Source organism: Erinaceus europaeus, chromosome 8, assembly GCF_950295315.1.
Source record: "Erinaceus europaeus chromosome 8, mEriEur2.1, whole genome shotgun sequence".
NCBI classification, from domain to species: Eukaryota; Metazoa; Chordata; class Mammalia; order Eulipotyphla; family Erinaceidae; genus Erinaceus; species Erinaceus europaeus.
The window spans coordinates 98,297,710-98,316,094 of record NC_080169.1 but is presented as its reverse complement, the minus strand read 5'-3'; the positions used below and the strand labels follow the sequence as shown (position 1 = coordinate 98,316,094).

At 41.7% G+C, this 18,385-nt stretch overlaps 1 protein-coding gene across 1 annotated transcript in view; it reads right to left on the bottom strand.

Moving 5' to 3' along the window:
- SND1 (staphylococcal nuclease and tudor domain containing 1) overlaps positions 1-18,385 on the bottom strand; it is a 497,039-nt gene that overhangs the window by 403,713 nt on the left and 74,941 nt on the right. Inside the window, exon 10 of the mRNA XM_007526286.3 lies at positions 10,803-10,916. Coding sequence (XP_007526348.1) covers positions 10,803-10,916 — 114 coding nt within the window. The remainder of the gene's footprint in view (positions 1-10,802; positions 10,917-18,385) is intronic.

Below are 18,385 nucleotides of genomic sequence, written 5' to 3'. Positions count from 1 at the left end.
ATAGAATGAAAACTGGGTCAAGGAGGCAGCTTAATAGTATTAGTGATGTACAAATACCTAGATTCATTCTACAGCACATTTTAAAAAAAGGAAACCGGGTGGTAGCGCACACATGCTACAATGCTCAAGGACCGGTTTAGGGATTCTGGTTCAAGCCCCCAGCTCCCCACCTGTCTCGAGCTGAGCGGTGAGGCAGGTCTGCAGGTGTCTACCTTTCTCTCTTCTTCTCTGTCTTCCCCTCCTCTCTGGATTTCTCTCTGTCCTACCCAACAATAATGACATCAATGATAATAATAATAGTAACAACAACGATAAACAACAAGGGCAACAAAAAGGGGGAAAAAATGGCTTCCAGAAAGGAGTCGGGCGGTAGTGCAGCAGGTTAAGCGCATGTGGCACAAAGCGCAAGGACCTGAGTAAGGATCCCGGTTCGAGCCCCGGCTACCCGCCTGCAGGGGAGTCACTTCCCAGGCGGTGAAGCAGGTCTGCAGGTGGCTATCTTTCTCTCCCCCTCTCTGTCTTCCCCTCCTCTCTCCATTTCTCTCTGTCCTACCCAACAAGGATGACATAAATAACAACTACAACATAGGCAACAAAAGGGAATAAATTAAAAAAAAAAAAAGAGCCTCCAGGAACAGTGGATTTGTAGTGCAGGCACTGAGCCCCAGCAATAACACTGGCGGCAAAAAAATTAAATTAAACTAAATTAAATTAAATAGAATAGGGCAAGAAAAGGGTTGGGGGGGTGCACAGGCAGTGGAACAGAGTTAAGCACACACAATACAATGCACAAGGACCCATACAAGGATCCCAGTTTGAGCCTCGGGCTCCCCACTTGCAGGGAGTCAATACACAAGCGGTGAAGCAGGTCTGCAGGTGTGTATTTTTCTCTCTCCCTCTCTGTCTTCCCCTCCTCTGAATTTCTCTCGGTCCTATCCCCCAAAAAAAAAAAAATCAAGAAAATGACTGCAGGAGTAGCAGATTTGTAGCGCAGGCACCAAGCCCCAGCAATAAAAAGTTACCTCGGCACCAGCTGTCTGGTTAAAAGGACTGTGGATGGATGGCACATGGATGTGAGAGTGCTGTTGGCTTGAGAAACAACAGTATCACCCCAAATCACAGGAGTGAAAATAGGCAACAAGTATGGCACTAAGAAGATTTACATCAACTAAATATAAAGAATCGTGTAATGGTGACAATTAAACGGAGAAGAGACAAACTGAAAGAGGTAAAAACATAAACTTCAGGAGAGAAGTAATGACCAAGATACAGTAGGATTTTTTTTCTTTCAATCTCACAAAAATAATTTTAAAAAAATAAGCAAGTTCACAGGGAAAAGAGAAAATTATGAGGAAGAGATTATGTTTTGCAACAGGGACAAAAAAGTAAAACAAAAGAAAATAAGAAGAATGTCCGCCGCTTTCTCCAGAATACTGTTTAGTTAACATGATGATTATGCAGACAGATTCTCCTGCCTGACACTCTCAAGTCCCAGGTTCTATCCCCTGCCCCACCACAAGCCTGAGCTGAGCAGTGTTCTAGTATTAAGAATTAATAAATACTAGGGGTTTTTTGTTTGTTTGTTTTTTCCCTGCGCCTGAAATCTGATATGCAGGTGGGATCCTAGTTAATTGTCTGGGGAGATGATGTCATGGCTGGGAAAAGGACCAGAAAGCTAGATCTGGGAAGACAGTAGCTCCCAAATATGAGAAAGGTGCATAAATATTGTTGACTGTAAAACCCATTGATTTGATTTGATCTGGGGCCCATATTCAGCTCAGGAGCCTATGTGACCTCTGCATCCCTGTAGATCCGACCTCACATTCTGCCCCAATATCAGGAACCATCTTCCTCAGGTAGCATAGAGTATGTTGTCTAGCCTCCCTTCAGAGGATGGAACATTCTCTACCATTGTTAATCCAAGTTGAGGGCAAGGTCCTACAGGGGTCCACAAAAGTTCTCAGTGCACTGGCCAGGGAAAAAAAAAAACAAAAACTAGTATAGCCATAGGCCCTTTGGAATATAACTAAAATATACCTACTAGCTATCTATAGAACAGAGACATCCTCCGACCCCAACTCTTCATCTGCACTACTCCGGCCTTTAGGTTCATGATTAGTCAACAACTTGTTTGGCTTTATATGTTAACTCTCTTTTCAGCCACCAGCTTCCAGATGCTACCATGATGCCAACCAGATTTCCCTGGGCAGATGACCCACAGATGTGTCCTAGAGCTCCAATTCCCCAGAACCCTGCCCCACTAGGGAAAGAGAGAGACAGGCTGGGAGTATGGATCGACCTGTCAATGCCCAAGCAATTACAGAAGCCAGACCTTCCACCTTCTGCAACCCACAATGACCTTGGGTCCATACTCCCAGAGGGTTAAAGAATAGGAAAGCTACCAGGGGAAGGGATGGGATACAGAGTTCTGGTGGTGGGAATTGTGTGGAGTTGTACCCCTCTTATCCTATGGTTTTGTCAGTATTTCCTTTTTATAAATAATAATAATAATAAAAGAATTAATAAATAATAAAAAGATTTTTTTAAATAATAGAAAACTCTTCTGCCCACCCAGCTAGCTACCAGATGTCTTGACTTCACAAGGAGCCAAAACTTTGCCCCCAGTGGCTCTTAGCCAAGGATCAGGTAGCACCTAGACATTATTATTTTTTTTAAATAACAGGATATAGAGAGACTGAAATCTTAAATGAGCTAAAACACCCTCCCACCCCATAGTCTTTGAATAATAATTTTTCTTGTCCTCTAACAAAGAAGGCTTCTAGTGTTCTTCTAAAAAATGCCCAGATCAAACAAATCTGAAACCGGTACAGAATGCCTCTGCCAGCACACTGACATATTCTATGTCTTTTGATCACATTGCAGCAGTCCCCAAATCTCTCCATTGGAAACCGGTGAAACGCTATATCCATTTCAAAGAGCTTTTTGCTTTTCTCCAAGGTCCTTAATGCCCAGGCTGGAGTCCCTCTCAAATTTGCTGTTTGCCTTCTGCTCCTAGTCCCAGACACAAGATCATAGTCCATGGGTTTATTGGTTTGCCCCGGCTTCACTGAGGGACTGCAGCCCCACCGCTTCCTGGTGGCATGCTTCTCAGCGGCAGCACAGTCTGCTTTGGGGTCCAGAGGGACCAGCCATCTTGCTTTCAGAATTCTAAACTGGAGAGAATAGGTTGAGAATCACTTTTAATCGTGTCTAAATGGCAAAGCACCCTGGGGTGCTATACAATGGAATGGGAGTTATTAGCACCGGAAACTGCCCTGCCTATGTCAAAAAGCCCTTAAGAATCTCAGGACATCTCTAATAACGCATCCACCTGCAGCTCCATTGAGACCCAGTGCGGTCAAGCCTGGGGGACACCCCATCCCCAAGGCAGTAAAGATGTGGAGAGCTTAGGCAGATCACAGCTTTTAACAAAATGGATCCTCCAGTGTTCAAGTCTGAGTATTCTGAGACTCTGCAATTAAAGAACATTTATGTGGTAAATAAGTCCACCTGAAGGGGAGCAATAGGCAAGGTGGTGAAAATGAATGCCAGCTGACGGATGGGACTATGAGATGAAGGATACATACGGTTCCACCTCCAGTTTCCCATGCTCCCTAGGACCTCAAGTGGAAAAATGAGAGAGACAGGCTAAGGAAAGAGGCTAACAAAAAGCAAACATTCTACACTTTCTGTCCAGGGCTGGGTAAATTATGCACCTGCTCTACAGGTAAATTTCATGTCTGTATCTCTCTGCATGCTACAATAGCACTGCTGGAGAGGACATCCCAGGGGGGAATAAGTCAGCCCCTTCATCAGATGCCCAGGGGCTGTATTTCCTTTGTCATTAATACCCTCAAAATGTAACATAAAGCCCACAGCAGCCCTAGGCAGTGAGGACTTGGTTTTCCAGTTTCAAATCAAAGCCAAAAAGCTCTCTAGGAAATCCTGAGATAGCACAATGTGTTGCCACCTTTAAGGCAATAGCTCAGAAAACCCTACAGCCTTTCTCCAAGGTTTAGCACTTGCCTCTCTGTGACAAACAACTGGATAAAACAAATATACCTTTGAGGAAACATGATATATTTTCAGGTCCGCAGGTGCACCAGACCTCTGTGCCCAAAATGGCTCCCAGCACAATATCTCCAGAGAGATAACAATGGCTTCACCATGAATAATTCAGAAGCACCAGGCCACAGAAACAAGAATAAAAGCATCATACACCAACTGCAATATTCTGAAGGAAATTTTCCACACCTTTGATATGAATCCTCCTCTCACACTTTCCAACAGAATGAGTTTTAACCAAAAATCTGTGAATTCCTTGGTATTATTGGGAAGCACTTGCCTAGGGGGAAATGGGTTGCTTTGATCACACCATTTTGTCTAGAGTCCTTCCTCTGGCGGCAATTAGAAAAATAACCCCAAAAGGAGGGAGTGGAAGCACCAAGTTAGCCTTGGGCTAAACCTCTTTGCCTTCATGTATAATTTAGAGAGATGAACTGATCTCTGTGTACAGAAAAGGAAAATCCAATTTGCTCTACTATCCCAACAATCCAGTGATGTCTCAGAAGAACTGTATTACTTGATGACAGGCACAGAGAGATTTAAGGTGTGGAGAAAGTAAGCACTAAAAGAATCTCCCTTTCCTTACTTGAAGGGCAAGCCCATTGAATCATCATATGGGAGGCAGTTGGGAGGCCTCACCAGCAGCAGGAGTCACTGCCGCCATCTGTTTGCCCTTGAAGCAGCTCAGCAAAGACTTTCCTTCTTCACCTACTCCTCCAAATCCTTAATCTACACCACCTCAACTTTTGTTCAGAGTGAATTCCACTACCACAAGCTGTCAGGTTATTTCAAACCCAATGATCTCCCAGAAAGGGTCAACACGTTTAGAAGTCCAGTGACGGTACATTCAAGGTCCTCTCTCCAAAGTCTACTCATTACCTCCCAACAACTATCAAGCCCAATGTGTTATCTGCCACTAAGAGATCAATTCCCCAACACCTAGAACAAAACAGCCTGTTCCTACTGGATTTTTTGTTGTTGTTGTTATTAGGAGGGGGGTTGAAGTGCTGGTGCCTCATGAGTACAAGGTATAAACTCTGTGGTGGAGCTACTGCTCAGCCCTCCCACTGGTTGATTGGATAGTTCCATATGTTTTTGCTCCAGGAAGAAAAATCTTGGTATGTGTTTCTTAGAATTTCCATTGAGAGTCCATCAGTGCTGTTCTAAGATATATTTTCTTTTGCACTGTGTGCCCTGCCATCAGACCACCTAGTCAGGAGAATTGGGTGAGAATGGAAACTACAGTTTATCCTCCATTGTTTGCCAAACTCTGTGCCTCTGCCTTGACATGAAATTGTCCAGAGAAAGGTACACCTCATCTCTAACTTGCATGGAGGTCCTGGTCCCAACCATTTATGCCTTGACTGGACTCCTCACATAGCTCTAAGAATCAGTAGTATACAACAGAGGACACCACTGACCAAACAGTGCAAAGTTCGTTGTTCATACATATAAGACAGCCTCACAGGGATCCTCAGATGATTCTTTTTCCTATACACGTTTTAAAGTCTCTGCTAATATATATATTTTTTTAATCATCACTGGGGCTTCACCATTCTAAGTCAACTTATTTTCAGATAGTAAGGGAGGGAAAGTGGGAGGGAGGAAGGGAGGGGCAGAGAGAGGGAGTGTGATGCTCTGGTCCTTTCTCTTTTATCTCTTATTAATAAACTATATATTTTATTATTAATTTCCAAGACAAGGTGTACAGTTTCAGCATGTGGCCCCTGCCTAACTCCCAAGCTTCCTTCTTACTACTCTCTGCCATGAACTATCTATTCAGGCCTCAAGTGCAGTTTGCCACATGCCCTACATTCACTCTCCATGAGCATCTGGAGATGTGCACCAGACATATATGACCCGACCCTGCTATGCTGTGCCACACAGATGCCTAAACCCTCCAATTCACATTCTCAAACACGCCCAGTTCTTGGCATTGCTGCTGTCGCAGTCAGAAATTGTCTTCTCCCCACATTTTTTTTTCCTCCAGGGTTATTGCTGGGCTCAGTGCCTGTACCATAAATCCACTGCTCCTGGAGGCTATTTTTCCCCACTTTTATTGCCCTTGTTGTAGCCTCATTGTGGTTATTATTATTACCACTGTTGATGCTATTCGTTGTTAGATAGGACAGAGAGAAATGGAGAGAGGAGGGGAAGACAGAGAGGAGGAGAGAAAGACACCTGCAGAGCTGTTTCACCGCCTGTGAAGTGACTCCCCTGCAGGTAGGGAGCCGGGGGCTCGAACCGGGATCCTTACGCCAGTCCTTGAGCTTTGCGCCAGATGCGCTTAACCCACTGTGCCACCGCCCGACCCCCTTCTCTCCACTTTTTGCACAACTAACTCAGAAACACCTTTCAGGACTTAAACGTCAATTTCTCAAAGAAACCTTTCTTGTTTACATACTCTCATGAATTCTAAGCATTTCCTTTCTAATACTTACAATAAATGGAATTACTTGTGCATTTCCCCTGCTAGACATTAAAGATCCATGAGGGTTTACTCCCTGCTGGATCCCCAGCATGGCAGCTGGTGTAAGTGGGCACCCAGTAAATATTATCAATGGTGCAAACCCATTCAATCCATTCTCTAAAGCTGTACTGTTCTTTACAGTATTCTCTACCCACATGTGGCCATTGAGTCCTAGAAAGAAACCAGAACAAATTGAGATTGTTCCAAATATAAAATATGCCAGACTTCAAAGACCTAGTAAAAAAAAAAAAAAGTAGACTATCGCATAAATTTTTTTCTATTCATTAAATGTTGAAATGCCACTATTTTAGGCATGTTAGGTCAAGTGAAATATATTGAACTGAATGTTTTTAATACAGCTACTTGATCATCTTAAATAAATAAAACTAACACTGGTGGTTTGAATTACTATTAGACAGTGACTGTCCAGAGTGCCCTTCCTCCCAACTGCTAACTTTTCCTCATGCATGAACACTCAAGATGTACACGAGTTACTCCTGGGAAGACTTTCTAGTTCCTGTAACTGGGCTCTCTGCTGTATTCTCCACCACTTTACTTATGCTGATTTGGTTTTTATGTGACCACCTCATTAAAATCTCCCAAAGAAATTTAATGAACCAATAAGTGGTATCATTCCTCACTTCACTCAAAAGAGCTATTATAGACTCTGAGAGCTTAGTCTTACTCAAAACTGTTTTAAAAATAGTCACTTAAAGTTTTTTTTTTTAATTTTTTATTTAAGAAAGGATTAGTGAACAAAAGCATAAGGTAGGAGGGGTATAACTCCACACAATTCCCAACACCCAATCCCCATAACCCACCCCCTCCCATGGTAGCTTTCCCATTCTCTATCCCTCTGGGAGCATGGACCCAAAGTTTGTTTTTTTTTAAGAGACATAACATTCCTTAGTAAAGAACAAGGAAATCTATGAACAGAATACAGCTAATTAGAAAATGTACTTCAGTTACTTCTCATCGTCCACTAGTCTAAGAGAAATCCATCCCACATCATCCTGAATTCCAAGGGATTCTAGAAAAACTGAAGAATTCTTAGTAGTTTAGTTCTTACTCCAGAAAACCCTGCTATCACCCTACCTAAACCGTAACACCCCAACCCCCTAAAACTGCTTAAAATTCAGCTATATCATCTACATTAACATAATTCTTTGGCTGATGATGCAGGCATAAAAATTAACATTAAAAATTTCAAAGTTGTGGTTGCTGTGGGAACCTTAATTCCAACTACGTGGCACAGATGCAGAACTGTGGACTACTCCCAGTACTGATCAAATTGAAGATGTATATTTACTCTGTGCAATGAGGCAGAGCTACAGTTACTGAGAGAACCTTATTTTGGCATTTCTAGGTTTTCATGCATTTAAATTCTCAGTCTTACCACAATACAGCCTGCAGCATTAAATTGTTTCCTCTATGGGGAAAAAGTGGAAGAGGATGAACTGATTGGCCAGACAGTTAAAGGAAGCTATCCTGTATGTGTTTCTTATGCATGGACTTATTCAAAAAACAATCATGGTATTTTTTATTTTACTCTTATGGGACATCTATATAATCTCTCACACAAATGAAAGTGAGGCATGAGTTTCAATTTGTGAATGCACCAAGACATGTGTATGTGCAAAACATCAGAAAAGCAAACTTAACATCTTTAGAACTACAAAAGAGATAAATTCAAAAAGTAGAAACAGCACACAGCACTAACATCAACCATGCTGTTGAAATTTCAGAAAATTTTTCACTGGCCTATGGCATCGAGGACCAAGTTCTATAGCCAGTCAACACAGCTATTTACACACTTTAATTACCAGGAGGCAAAAACATGAATTGGAAGAAAATCTGAAAAATAAGACATAGTGAACCACACATATGCAAATTCAACCTTAGTCACTAATCCAAACTCTTGGAAATCATAAAGATGGAAAGAAAATGACAGAATGGGAGGCAGAGCCAACATGGAAGCAGCTGCTGGCTTAAGCTCTGACAACAACTGATGGAAAGGGTAGGATCCTGGCCTTCAGCAGGATGGAAAACAAGGAGTTCTAAGCGTGACACCAAGGAGGCTCAATTTGGGTTATAGCTCAATTTGGGTTAGAAAATATACAAAAAAGAAAGGAAATTTCTTGATTATTTCTGAACCTCACCCCCCCCCCCATAACCAGACCCCAGGAGTGGGGAGCTGCTGCTAGCAGGCTCCCCACTGACATTTTTTCTTTACCAAGATTCCTGGCTCACCAGGGGTGTCATTCCAATCCTGTTCCTTTCTGAATACCTTGGCTCTTTTTTTTTTTTTTCTGCATAAGTGACTTAGGCCCAATTGGAGTGACAAATGACAAATATCTGATCAAGCAAAGCCTCACCTCACCTGGGAAAGACTGCCAGAAAGGTGTTTTTTTTGTGTGTTTTTTTTTATAATCAGTTGTCTCCTCTCAGGGTGCCTGAGCTAATCGGGAGCCATCCAAGCTGCAGACCCACTGTTATGGCTTTTTACTCTGTTCTATTTTATTATTACTACTATATACATGCATGTCCCTTTGCCCCCCCCCCCCTCAGGTTGACCAAAATTAACTCTTAGTATATTTTCCATTCCTAGGCGACTGGGTGTCTTATCCATTGTGACAGGAACTTGTTTCACTCTTCCTACTTCTTCTATCCAGACTAACAAAAGCAGAAAACAGAATTAGCCAGAGGATGAGCTAGAGAAAACTAAGAAAGAGGTAAAAGAGCTCAGAAAGAGATTGAGAGACACTGAAAACAACAACAGAGACATATGGGATGATCTCAAAAGGAGTAACATTCATATAATTGGCCTGCCAGAGGAAGAAAGAGAGGAAGGGGAAGGAAACATTCTAGAGGAAATTATAGAAGAAAACTTCCCAGACCTGAACAACAGAAAGGACATCAAGATCCAAGAGGCCCAGAGAGTCCCAAACAGAATGAACCCAAACCTGAAGACACCAAGACACATCATAATTACAATGAGAAGAAGTAAGGATAAAGAAAGGATCCTAAAGGCTGCAGAAAGAAACAAAAAGTCACATACTGGGGAAAACCCATTAAGACTATCAGCAGACTTCTCCACTCAAACTCTAAAAGCCAGAAAAGAATGGCAAGATATCTAATAAGCCCTGAATGAAAAAGGGTTTCAACCAAGGATAATATATCCTGCTAGACTTTCATTCAAACTAGAAAATCACAGAATGTCACAAACTGCATACAGACATGTAGACCACCAATTTTTATATATTCACTCAATGCTCAATTTGTCAAAACTGATACACCCAAATCATGTATGTTGCTTGGGCAAGCACCTATGCCACCAAAGATCTAATAAAAGCATAAGGCAGTTTAGCTAATAATTACAATTATCACTTTTAAATGGTGAGTTGGTGACCTTAAAAATATACATATATATTGAGATTTCTATTTTCCTGAAGGACAAAACAAATGTAACTATCAAATCAACCAGTAAGATGGCTGAGGCTGTAGCTCAGTGGTGGAAATGCCTTACAAACATAAAGCCTCAGCAGCTCCCCCACAGACTCCCTGTACCCCAGAAAAAGTTCAGTTATAATAGGCCCAACTATAATGTTTATATGATACATACCTTTTCCTCTCTTTAATGTCCAGAAAGTATAATCCTGTTAATAATATGTATCCGCCACCTCATATACCCCCAACCCTAACTCCTCTCAAGCCCCCTATGGAGTCCAGCCAGCAGCGATTGGCAATAGTAAAATAGAGCAGTGAGTGTAATGCAGGAGAAACTGAATCCTGCCCATTGTTAGATAAGCTACAAACATTTTGATATTTATTTATTCCCTTTTGTTGCCCTTGATGTTTTATTGTTGTAGTTACTATTGATGTCATTGTTGCTGGATAGGACAGAGAAGTGGAGAGATACCTGCAGACCTGCTTCACCGCCTGTGAAGCAACTCCCCTGCAGGTGGGAAAGCTACAAACATTTTGAAATAATACTTTCAAGATTTTGAACACTTACTCGGGTGGGGGAGAAAGCATAACGGTTATGCAGATTCTTATGCCTGAAGCTCTAACGTACCAGTTTCAATCCCCTATACCATCATAAGCCAGAGCTGAGAGTTCTCTGGTATAAATAAACAAATGCATTAGTAAAATTTAAGAACACTTATCTTTTTGTATTCCCCCATGGATATATTACATATAACTAATTCTTCAGCTCCTTCCCTTTGGCCTTTGAGAAGAGCCTTAGCTGCTTCTCTTTCTCTCTCACCTGTACGTTCTCCCCCTCCAGTCTTGGTGGTCGGATGCTGGATAGGTGAATGGTCTTGTAGTCACCAGAGTTCAACTTCACAACAATGGCGTCAGCATTCAGCACCTGCATCACCTGTGGGAAAGAAAGTAGCAATGTTTATACCTGCCTGGCTGTCCCCATCACAAGCTAGTGAGAGAAAAGCCCACCACTGTCAGAGAAAGAAAAGTGGAATCAACAGTCATCTGGGATAGTCTGTATCACTTTTGATACTGCGACAGTATTGGTATAAACTATACTTCAATTATCAGTCCCCCAAAGACCTTAGTGTGATTTCTCAGCAAGACAGACTCTTAATGAAACATATCTTTGTCAATCAGGGTGTACAAAGACAATCAATCCTGTGGATTTTTGCCCTTACCGGGACAGGTGGTTAACTACAAAGCTGACAAGATGGAAACTCAGTCCTTATCTAGTGCTACAGATTCTCATCTAAAATCAAAAATTTCTATCCCCAGGAGTCAGGGGGTAGTGTAGCGGGTTAAGCACACGTGGCACAAAGCGCAAGGACCCACATAAGGATCCCAGTTCAAGCCCCCGGCTCCCCACCTGCAGAGGAGTCGCTTCACAGGTGGTGAAGCAGGTCTGCAGGTGTCTATCTTTCTCTCCCCCTCTGTCTTCCCCTTCTCTCTCCTATCCAACAACGATGACATCAATAACAACAATAATAATAACTATAGCAATAAAAACAAGAGCAACAAAAAAGGAATAAATATTTAAAAAAAAATTCTATCCCTGTGTGAATCTAGGAGAAAGGCAAAGGCTGAATTAGAAGGAGATACCAATGTTAGATGAGAAAGGCCCAAAAATAAAGTGGCCCAATAAAGAACAGGAAAATCAAAGGCAAGTGAAGAAAAAAAAATTGTCATCTCAGTATGGAGATGTCTCAGTATGTTAAGTCTCATAGGTTTCAAGAAGCACTAAATAGCTACTCTGGAAGCCACCTTTTCAAAGTGCTACTATGGGCATCTATGCTTGGTAACTCAAAATCACTACATGTTGGATTTTACTCTCAGGAGGCAAAGATGAACTTCCAGCCTAGGGTAATTTACAAAGGCAACAGCACAAGTACTTCCAGTGGAGGTTATGACAACTTCCCTACCAATGTGGATAGAATAAAATTCAACTGAAACCAGGCTAGGACTATATCCAGGTGACAACTAGAACCCATAATTCCATCACCAGTCTATGGATTACTCAGTGATAACCCGTATGTTCATATAAGCCATGAGCTATCTTTGCAAGAAGCACTTTGATACAAGGTAGCTACTGACTACAAAGGACTGTACCCATCCACTTCATCTGCAAAGCTAAATCAAAATCAAATCTTCTAGATTTCAGTTAGGACCTAATAAGAACCTAGCAAACTATAGGGCCAGTTGCCACCATTGAATGAATAAACTCACAAAATGTCCCTTCTTTTTTTACACGAGACAAAAGAAGTCACATTTTCCTTTGTTGTGGTGAATATCAGAGTTATCTTTTGCTATTTCCTGGCAAGTCTTCAGATTCATCAGCACAGAATATTGCCATTTATTTGCACATTCCTCCAAAAACAGCAATTCTCTGTCTTTTCCAAAGAAACAGCCAGCCACACAATGAAAACCAATACAGAATACTTTAAACAGCAATCTAAGAAAGTTTTAAGAAACAGCAAGAGGAAAATGTCAAACAGAATAAATGAAAAAAAAAGGCAACTACTAAAATCCAGCGGTAAGTGTAAGTTCATAGAAGGGTCATTCTGATAAGTGCCATGCGCTAGAGGGATAAAGAATAGGAATGCTATCAGGGGAGGGTATGGGATACGGAATTCTAGTGGTAGGAATTGTGTGGAGTTATACCCCTCTTATCCTATGGTTTTTGTCAGTGTTTCCTTTTATAAATAAAAATTTAAAAAAGAAAAGAAGGTTCACTCTGGTAGATGAGAAGCTCTAACTCTGGGTTCTACAAACAAAAGCATTAACAGCACTGCTGAGAACAACTGGTCAGTGTTCAGAAATGCAATGACAGATCTGAGACAGAATCTTGAATATTAAATGGGGTTATAACTATTACCACATGGATTACAGCTGCAGCAGGGTATCTGCATAACACCACCACTCCTAGAGACCACTACTTTTCATTTTAGATACAGGATGACAGACTGAGAGAAATAGAGAGGGAGAGGCAGACAGAAGGTGAGATTCACAGCATTAGAGCACCATTCATGATGCTTCTCCTCTGCAGCTCCTCTCATGTGGTGGCCCAGAACTTGAACTTGGGTCTTCACACACAGTTAACTGTGTGCTCTACTGGGTGAGGTACCTCCCAGACATCCACCCAGGAGGGTATTATTTTTAACTTCCCATTATATATATGGATAACTTGTAATATCAAATTTAGGAAAAAAAAAAAACTCAATTTAACCATTGTCATTCTCATATATCCGTCAAATCTGAGTATCACAAGGGCAAAAAGTCAGAAACCAAAACTCACCTGGCCAAAAAACTCAATGAAGTTCAAGAGTAACCAAAAGTATGATCTATGGTCACACAGGAATCCAAATCAAAGTAAGAGAGTTTCCTGGTTATCTGCGTAAGGGTGGTTGGTATTAAAGGACATAAGGTCCTCCAAATCCAAGTACCCCTCAAACCATGCCCAAAACAAAACCATGTCTATGAGTGTCAAAATGTAAACCAGTCTTAAAGGTCTAACAGAAGGTGCAGATGTAGTGCTGAATATGACTATCTTAGTAATTCAGTACCTAAAAAAAGTAGGGCCTAGTTCCATATCATCAAGACACATTAAGACCAAGTAAAAATGCCAAAATGGAATCTTCCCTTCTAACTCTCTGAATACCAACAGCAGCTTGGATCAGTGGTCTAAATAAAAAGATGCAGCTAATGACTTATCCACCTTCAAAATCCCATGTTTGCGTGAGGTGTCTATGAAATATACAATCCTGGGAGTCAGGCGGTAGCGCAGCAGGTTAAGCACAAGTGGCGCAAAGTGCAAGGACCAGCATAAGGATCCCGTTCGAGCCCCTGGCTCCCCACCTTTTGCATCAAAGCTAACTTTCATTAAACTATCAATTGCCAAAAACAGACACCATCCTATAATCAAAACTCGAGAAGTAGCTGGGCATTCTGCGCTCGTTGCTTATGCTCAGAGAGGAAGGAAATCAGCGCTAGGATCAGAGTGCTTGCAACCTTCACCCCCCAATTACCGAATGTGAAGATCTAAGCACACCCCTGTGACAAGTCCCTGGTATTCGTCATCCCTTATATTGCATTAGCAGCAGCAGCGGCAGCAACAGCAGCAAAGAATGGCTTCTTGGAGCTGTAAATTTCAGGCCTCAGCAGCAGACTCTCAGCTCGGCATCTCCGATTAGAAATGTCCTCTTCAGGAGCTGCACGCCCTGACACTGCCAGTTAAAGAAGGTCTGGCTTTCCAGCAAAGGGGTATGTGGTGAGTGTATGTGTGTCTGTGTGTGTATGTGCATGTAAGTGGGGTTGATGGTTCTTTCCTCCCCTACAAATGGTGTCGTTACCATCCAGTGAATGAGTTGCTCCTAGGCAGAGATACAGAAGCAGCAATAAAATAGTGGTTATCGTCAAGTAGCATGCGATGACTGAAATGCAGAGTAGATCACTAGCCAAAGCCTGCTCCTCAGTGCTGTTATGAACCACATTTGTATAGTACTATTTCTCACAACACTTTTCATCAGGATAATGCCGGGGAAGGCCCACATCTTTAAATTTGCCAATAAGCTACAGACCCCTAATCCTTCCAGCCCAACACACCATAGCCTGGGAGACAAGCTAAGACACAGCAGCAGAAGTCTACAAGTTGCTAACTGGACTCAAGATACTCAAATCCAATTCCCTCTCCATTTCTTGAAGCCCAATTGTGAAAGGAAAAAATTAGTGGTTTAATGATGATGAGTGTGGGCTAAAGGTTGGCACAAATCAAGAGAAGTACAGAGTTCTGTCAGGGGCAAGAGCCATCCATCCCTCTCTCTGGCCTCCTGCCATATTTTTCCATCTGCAGAGCCTGTCCACAGCACTCACTGTGTAGTGAGGGTAACCAGAGCAGTCTCTGGTTCAGTTTCTGAAAGCCCTGAAGCCTGTAGAAAGTGAAAGGAAAAGAGCCTATCAATTGCTTCCTGACCCTCAGAACAGCCACCCAGACATATCTGCCAATAGTACCAAAGCTGCCTGCATCACCAGCACCAGTCAGAATTAAAGGGGTCAGCAGACCAAATGGGACTTCTGTGGTTACCACCAGGAAGTGCTCTAGATGGAGCTGTTGGAAATGGCACACTTCTCTGCTTTCTGAAATCAAGACATCAGCTGTTTCCAAAGGTGTATATGACCTGTCTATTCTCCTCAAAGTTAACGCTGAAGACATTACTGAAGCAATGTTAAGGGTGAGCAAAGGAGAACAGCTGGAAGTGTTACAGCAATGGCCTTGAGTCACTATTGACTAGATCCTGTCCCCACTCCCTCAGAAAGTACAGCAAAAACCCTCAACAACATTCTGATGCAAGTACTTCCATGGATAAGCATTCTCTAACAGACTGAACACTGAATAGCTATGTATGTGATAGGCTAGCAGGTATCAGACAAACTCCCATAGAAGGAAGGGCACCTTATAAAATATTCAACCTGTACTCCTTCAAACAGTCAAAGTCACCAAAAATAAGGAAGGTTGGTGGTTGGGTGGTAACACACCCAGTAGAGAATGCACCTCATCATGCTCAAAGACCTGGGTTCAAGGCCCTGTCCCCACCTACAGGAAAGAAGTTTTATGAGTGCTACAGTTGTGCACCTCTTCCCTCTCCCCCCCCCCTCATCTTCTATCAAGGAAGAAAAAGGGAGGGGGGGTGATAGAAAAAGGAAAGATTTCTTTAAAAATGGCAACTGGGAAAGGTGACATTGTGTAGGTATAGAGCGCAAGCAATAACCACAGTGAGAAAAAAAAAGTAAAGAAGGTCTGAGGAACTGTCACATTCAAGAGAAACCTAACAAGACATGACAACTAAATTTAACTTGATATTGTGGCTGAGACTTTTCAAGAGAAAACAGAAGAAAATATGACTAGCATATGGACTCAGTTGATAACAACATGTCAGTATTGGAAGACAATTTATACTAAAATTCACCTTGTGGAAGATAATAACAAGGGAAACTAGGGGGCAGGGGAATAGGACAGGAATTTTGTTATGGTCTGCTCAGCTTTGCTACAAATCTAAAACTGTTCTTAAAAATAAAAACAGCTCACACTTTGTACATGAGGCCGTGGATTCAACCCCAAATACCAAAATGAAAGAAAAATCAAAAAATAGTAATAAAAATTCAGGTAAAAAAAATTTCCAAAAAAAAAAAAAAAAGTTGTCTAATGCAATTATGTTCTTTTCTTACTAACAAGTCAATTTGTTAAATTACAGGTCAAAGCTTACCCCTTTTTCAGTGAGACACAGGTCTTTCTCCTAACCAAATCATCCCCAGAACTTCCTTTTTTGCCCAAAGTCCAGAAGATATTATCCAGTATTATAAAGCTAGTACTCTGCACAATACCAAATGTGAATACAATTGAAAACTCTAGAAAATGCCAAAAAGTAAAAGAAAAAAACTAAATAGTACTCCTGTTTAAAAACCTTACCTCTGAAAGGCATAACAATAAATTCCATCATGAGCTATGTCTGGAAACTGGGGGGGGGGGGGGGGGGGGGGCAGGGCAAAATGAAATACCTTCTAGAATCCAAAACTAAAAAACCAATCTATGGCAATCTATGGATACCTTATAGTCTGGCCTCCAAAATGGCAAACAGGCATCAATACAGTTTAATTACTTAGGGTGACCTCCGGCAAGGAAGGCTAGAGGGTTAAGTTTCTGGGAAGTATCTTCTCAAAGCGGGGCTGTTTGTTTAAGCAGTCTGACAAGGGCAGAGAACCAAAGTAGACTGGCCATCTCTAACCAGGCTGACCAGGGAGAAGACTCCACCTCCTGAGGTCATGCTACTGCTCCCCCACCCTCACCCCCACCCCCAGAGTTCTTCAGGTCAGTGAAATCTGCAAGACCCAAACATCCAGCAGCAGGGACAGGGAAGGGAAGCCAAGCCACGTGCTCAAGGGACCGTATGGCTACAAACAGCACAAATCAGCTAAAAGGCCACAGGGAAGGCAGGCAGGAAACTGGCAAGCCACGACAGGCACAAAAGTCTCAAGCAGGCTCAGCTAATCGCTGTGAAGTGAACATGCTTCTCTACTAACCTGAAGAGACAAGGAGAGCCCTCCCTTACACTGCCTTCCTTAAGGAGTGAAACTGCTTAGGCAGAGGGTGGAAAGCAGTCTTTCAGTAGGCCACATGTATCAAGAGAATTACTGAGGTGGGTTTTCAGTTTTCTCAGAAGTGAGACTCTTGGCCAGTACTTTGATCTACAGCTTGGCAGCAGTTCCAGAAATCACCTATAGGGCCCAAGAGGCACCTAGTTAAAGAGTTCATAGGTCACCTGTCGCAGGTTTTTCCAACCTAAGTAGCTACGCCCTGTACAGTTAATTCCTAAGAGGCAGGGTGACTGGTGAAGATAGCACCATTATATGTTCAGCCTTCACAGTCCTATGTGCCTCAGAGCAGAAGTGTTTAATGAAAACTTGTAGGAATGTCAAAAAAAGAAGAAAAAAAAAGTCTTTGATGACCCAGGGAACCTTTGATGACCCAGGATTTTCTTAGGTATCCTTGAAAAATCAGTTTCAAATCAACCTTAACAGACATTAAAAATTAAGTAAAACTACAAAAGTGCATGCAGATGGGTTCTAGGTCATAAAAAGAAATGTATTTTTTTTCTCCTTTTATATTTAATGCTGACATTTAATCCAGTGCTCTACAACATGGCCTAGAGAACTTTGGTTCAAGGACAATCCAGTTTATTGCCTATTACTGTAAATAAAGTTTTATTGGAACACAGCCATGATCTTTCATTTGCAAATGTCTATATATAGCTGTTTTTTTTGTTTGTTTTTGCTGCAGTGGCAGACTTACATTAACTGTAATAAAAATAAGTAAATAACTACATGACCCACAGAGACTCAAAGGGTTACTGAATAGTAAAAATGTGGTTTAAAGAGCTTGGTCAACCTCTGTCATCGAACGTACAAGAAAAGGAATACACACAAGAGTGTATACTGGTTTACATTTTATATGACCTTTTTGATCCAAAACATTTCTAAGAAAACAGCTGACATTTACATAGAGATTTATTCCATTTTGTAAATAATGGAAAAATCATAGACTACATTAGTATTGACCTCCTGGGGTGGATTAACTAAATTATGGTACTGCATTATTATGCAAAAATGAGATAAGCAGGCCCAAATATTTGCTTTGGTTACCTCCCTAGAGACCGTTTCAGCAAAAATATAGGATTTTTTTTTTTTAATAAGCACAAAAGGACAAGTGAGAGAGAACACAGCAACAAAACTTTGGAACTGGAAAACTGGCAGATGAATGAAAACTGACTCCACAGACTCACAAAAGCTAAATCTTAAAACTAGTGGCAAGAA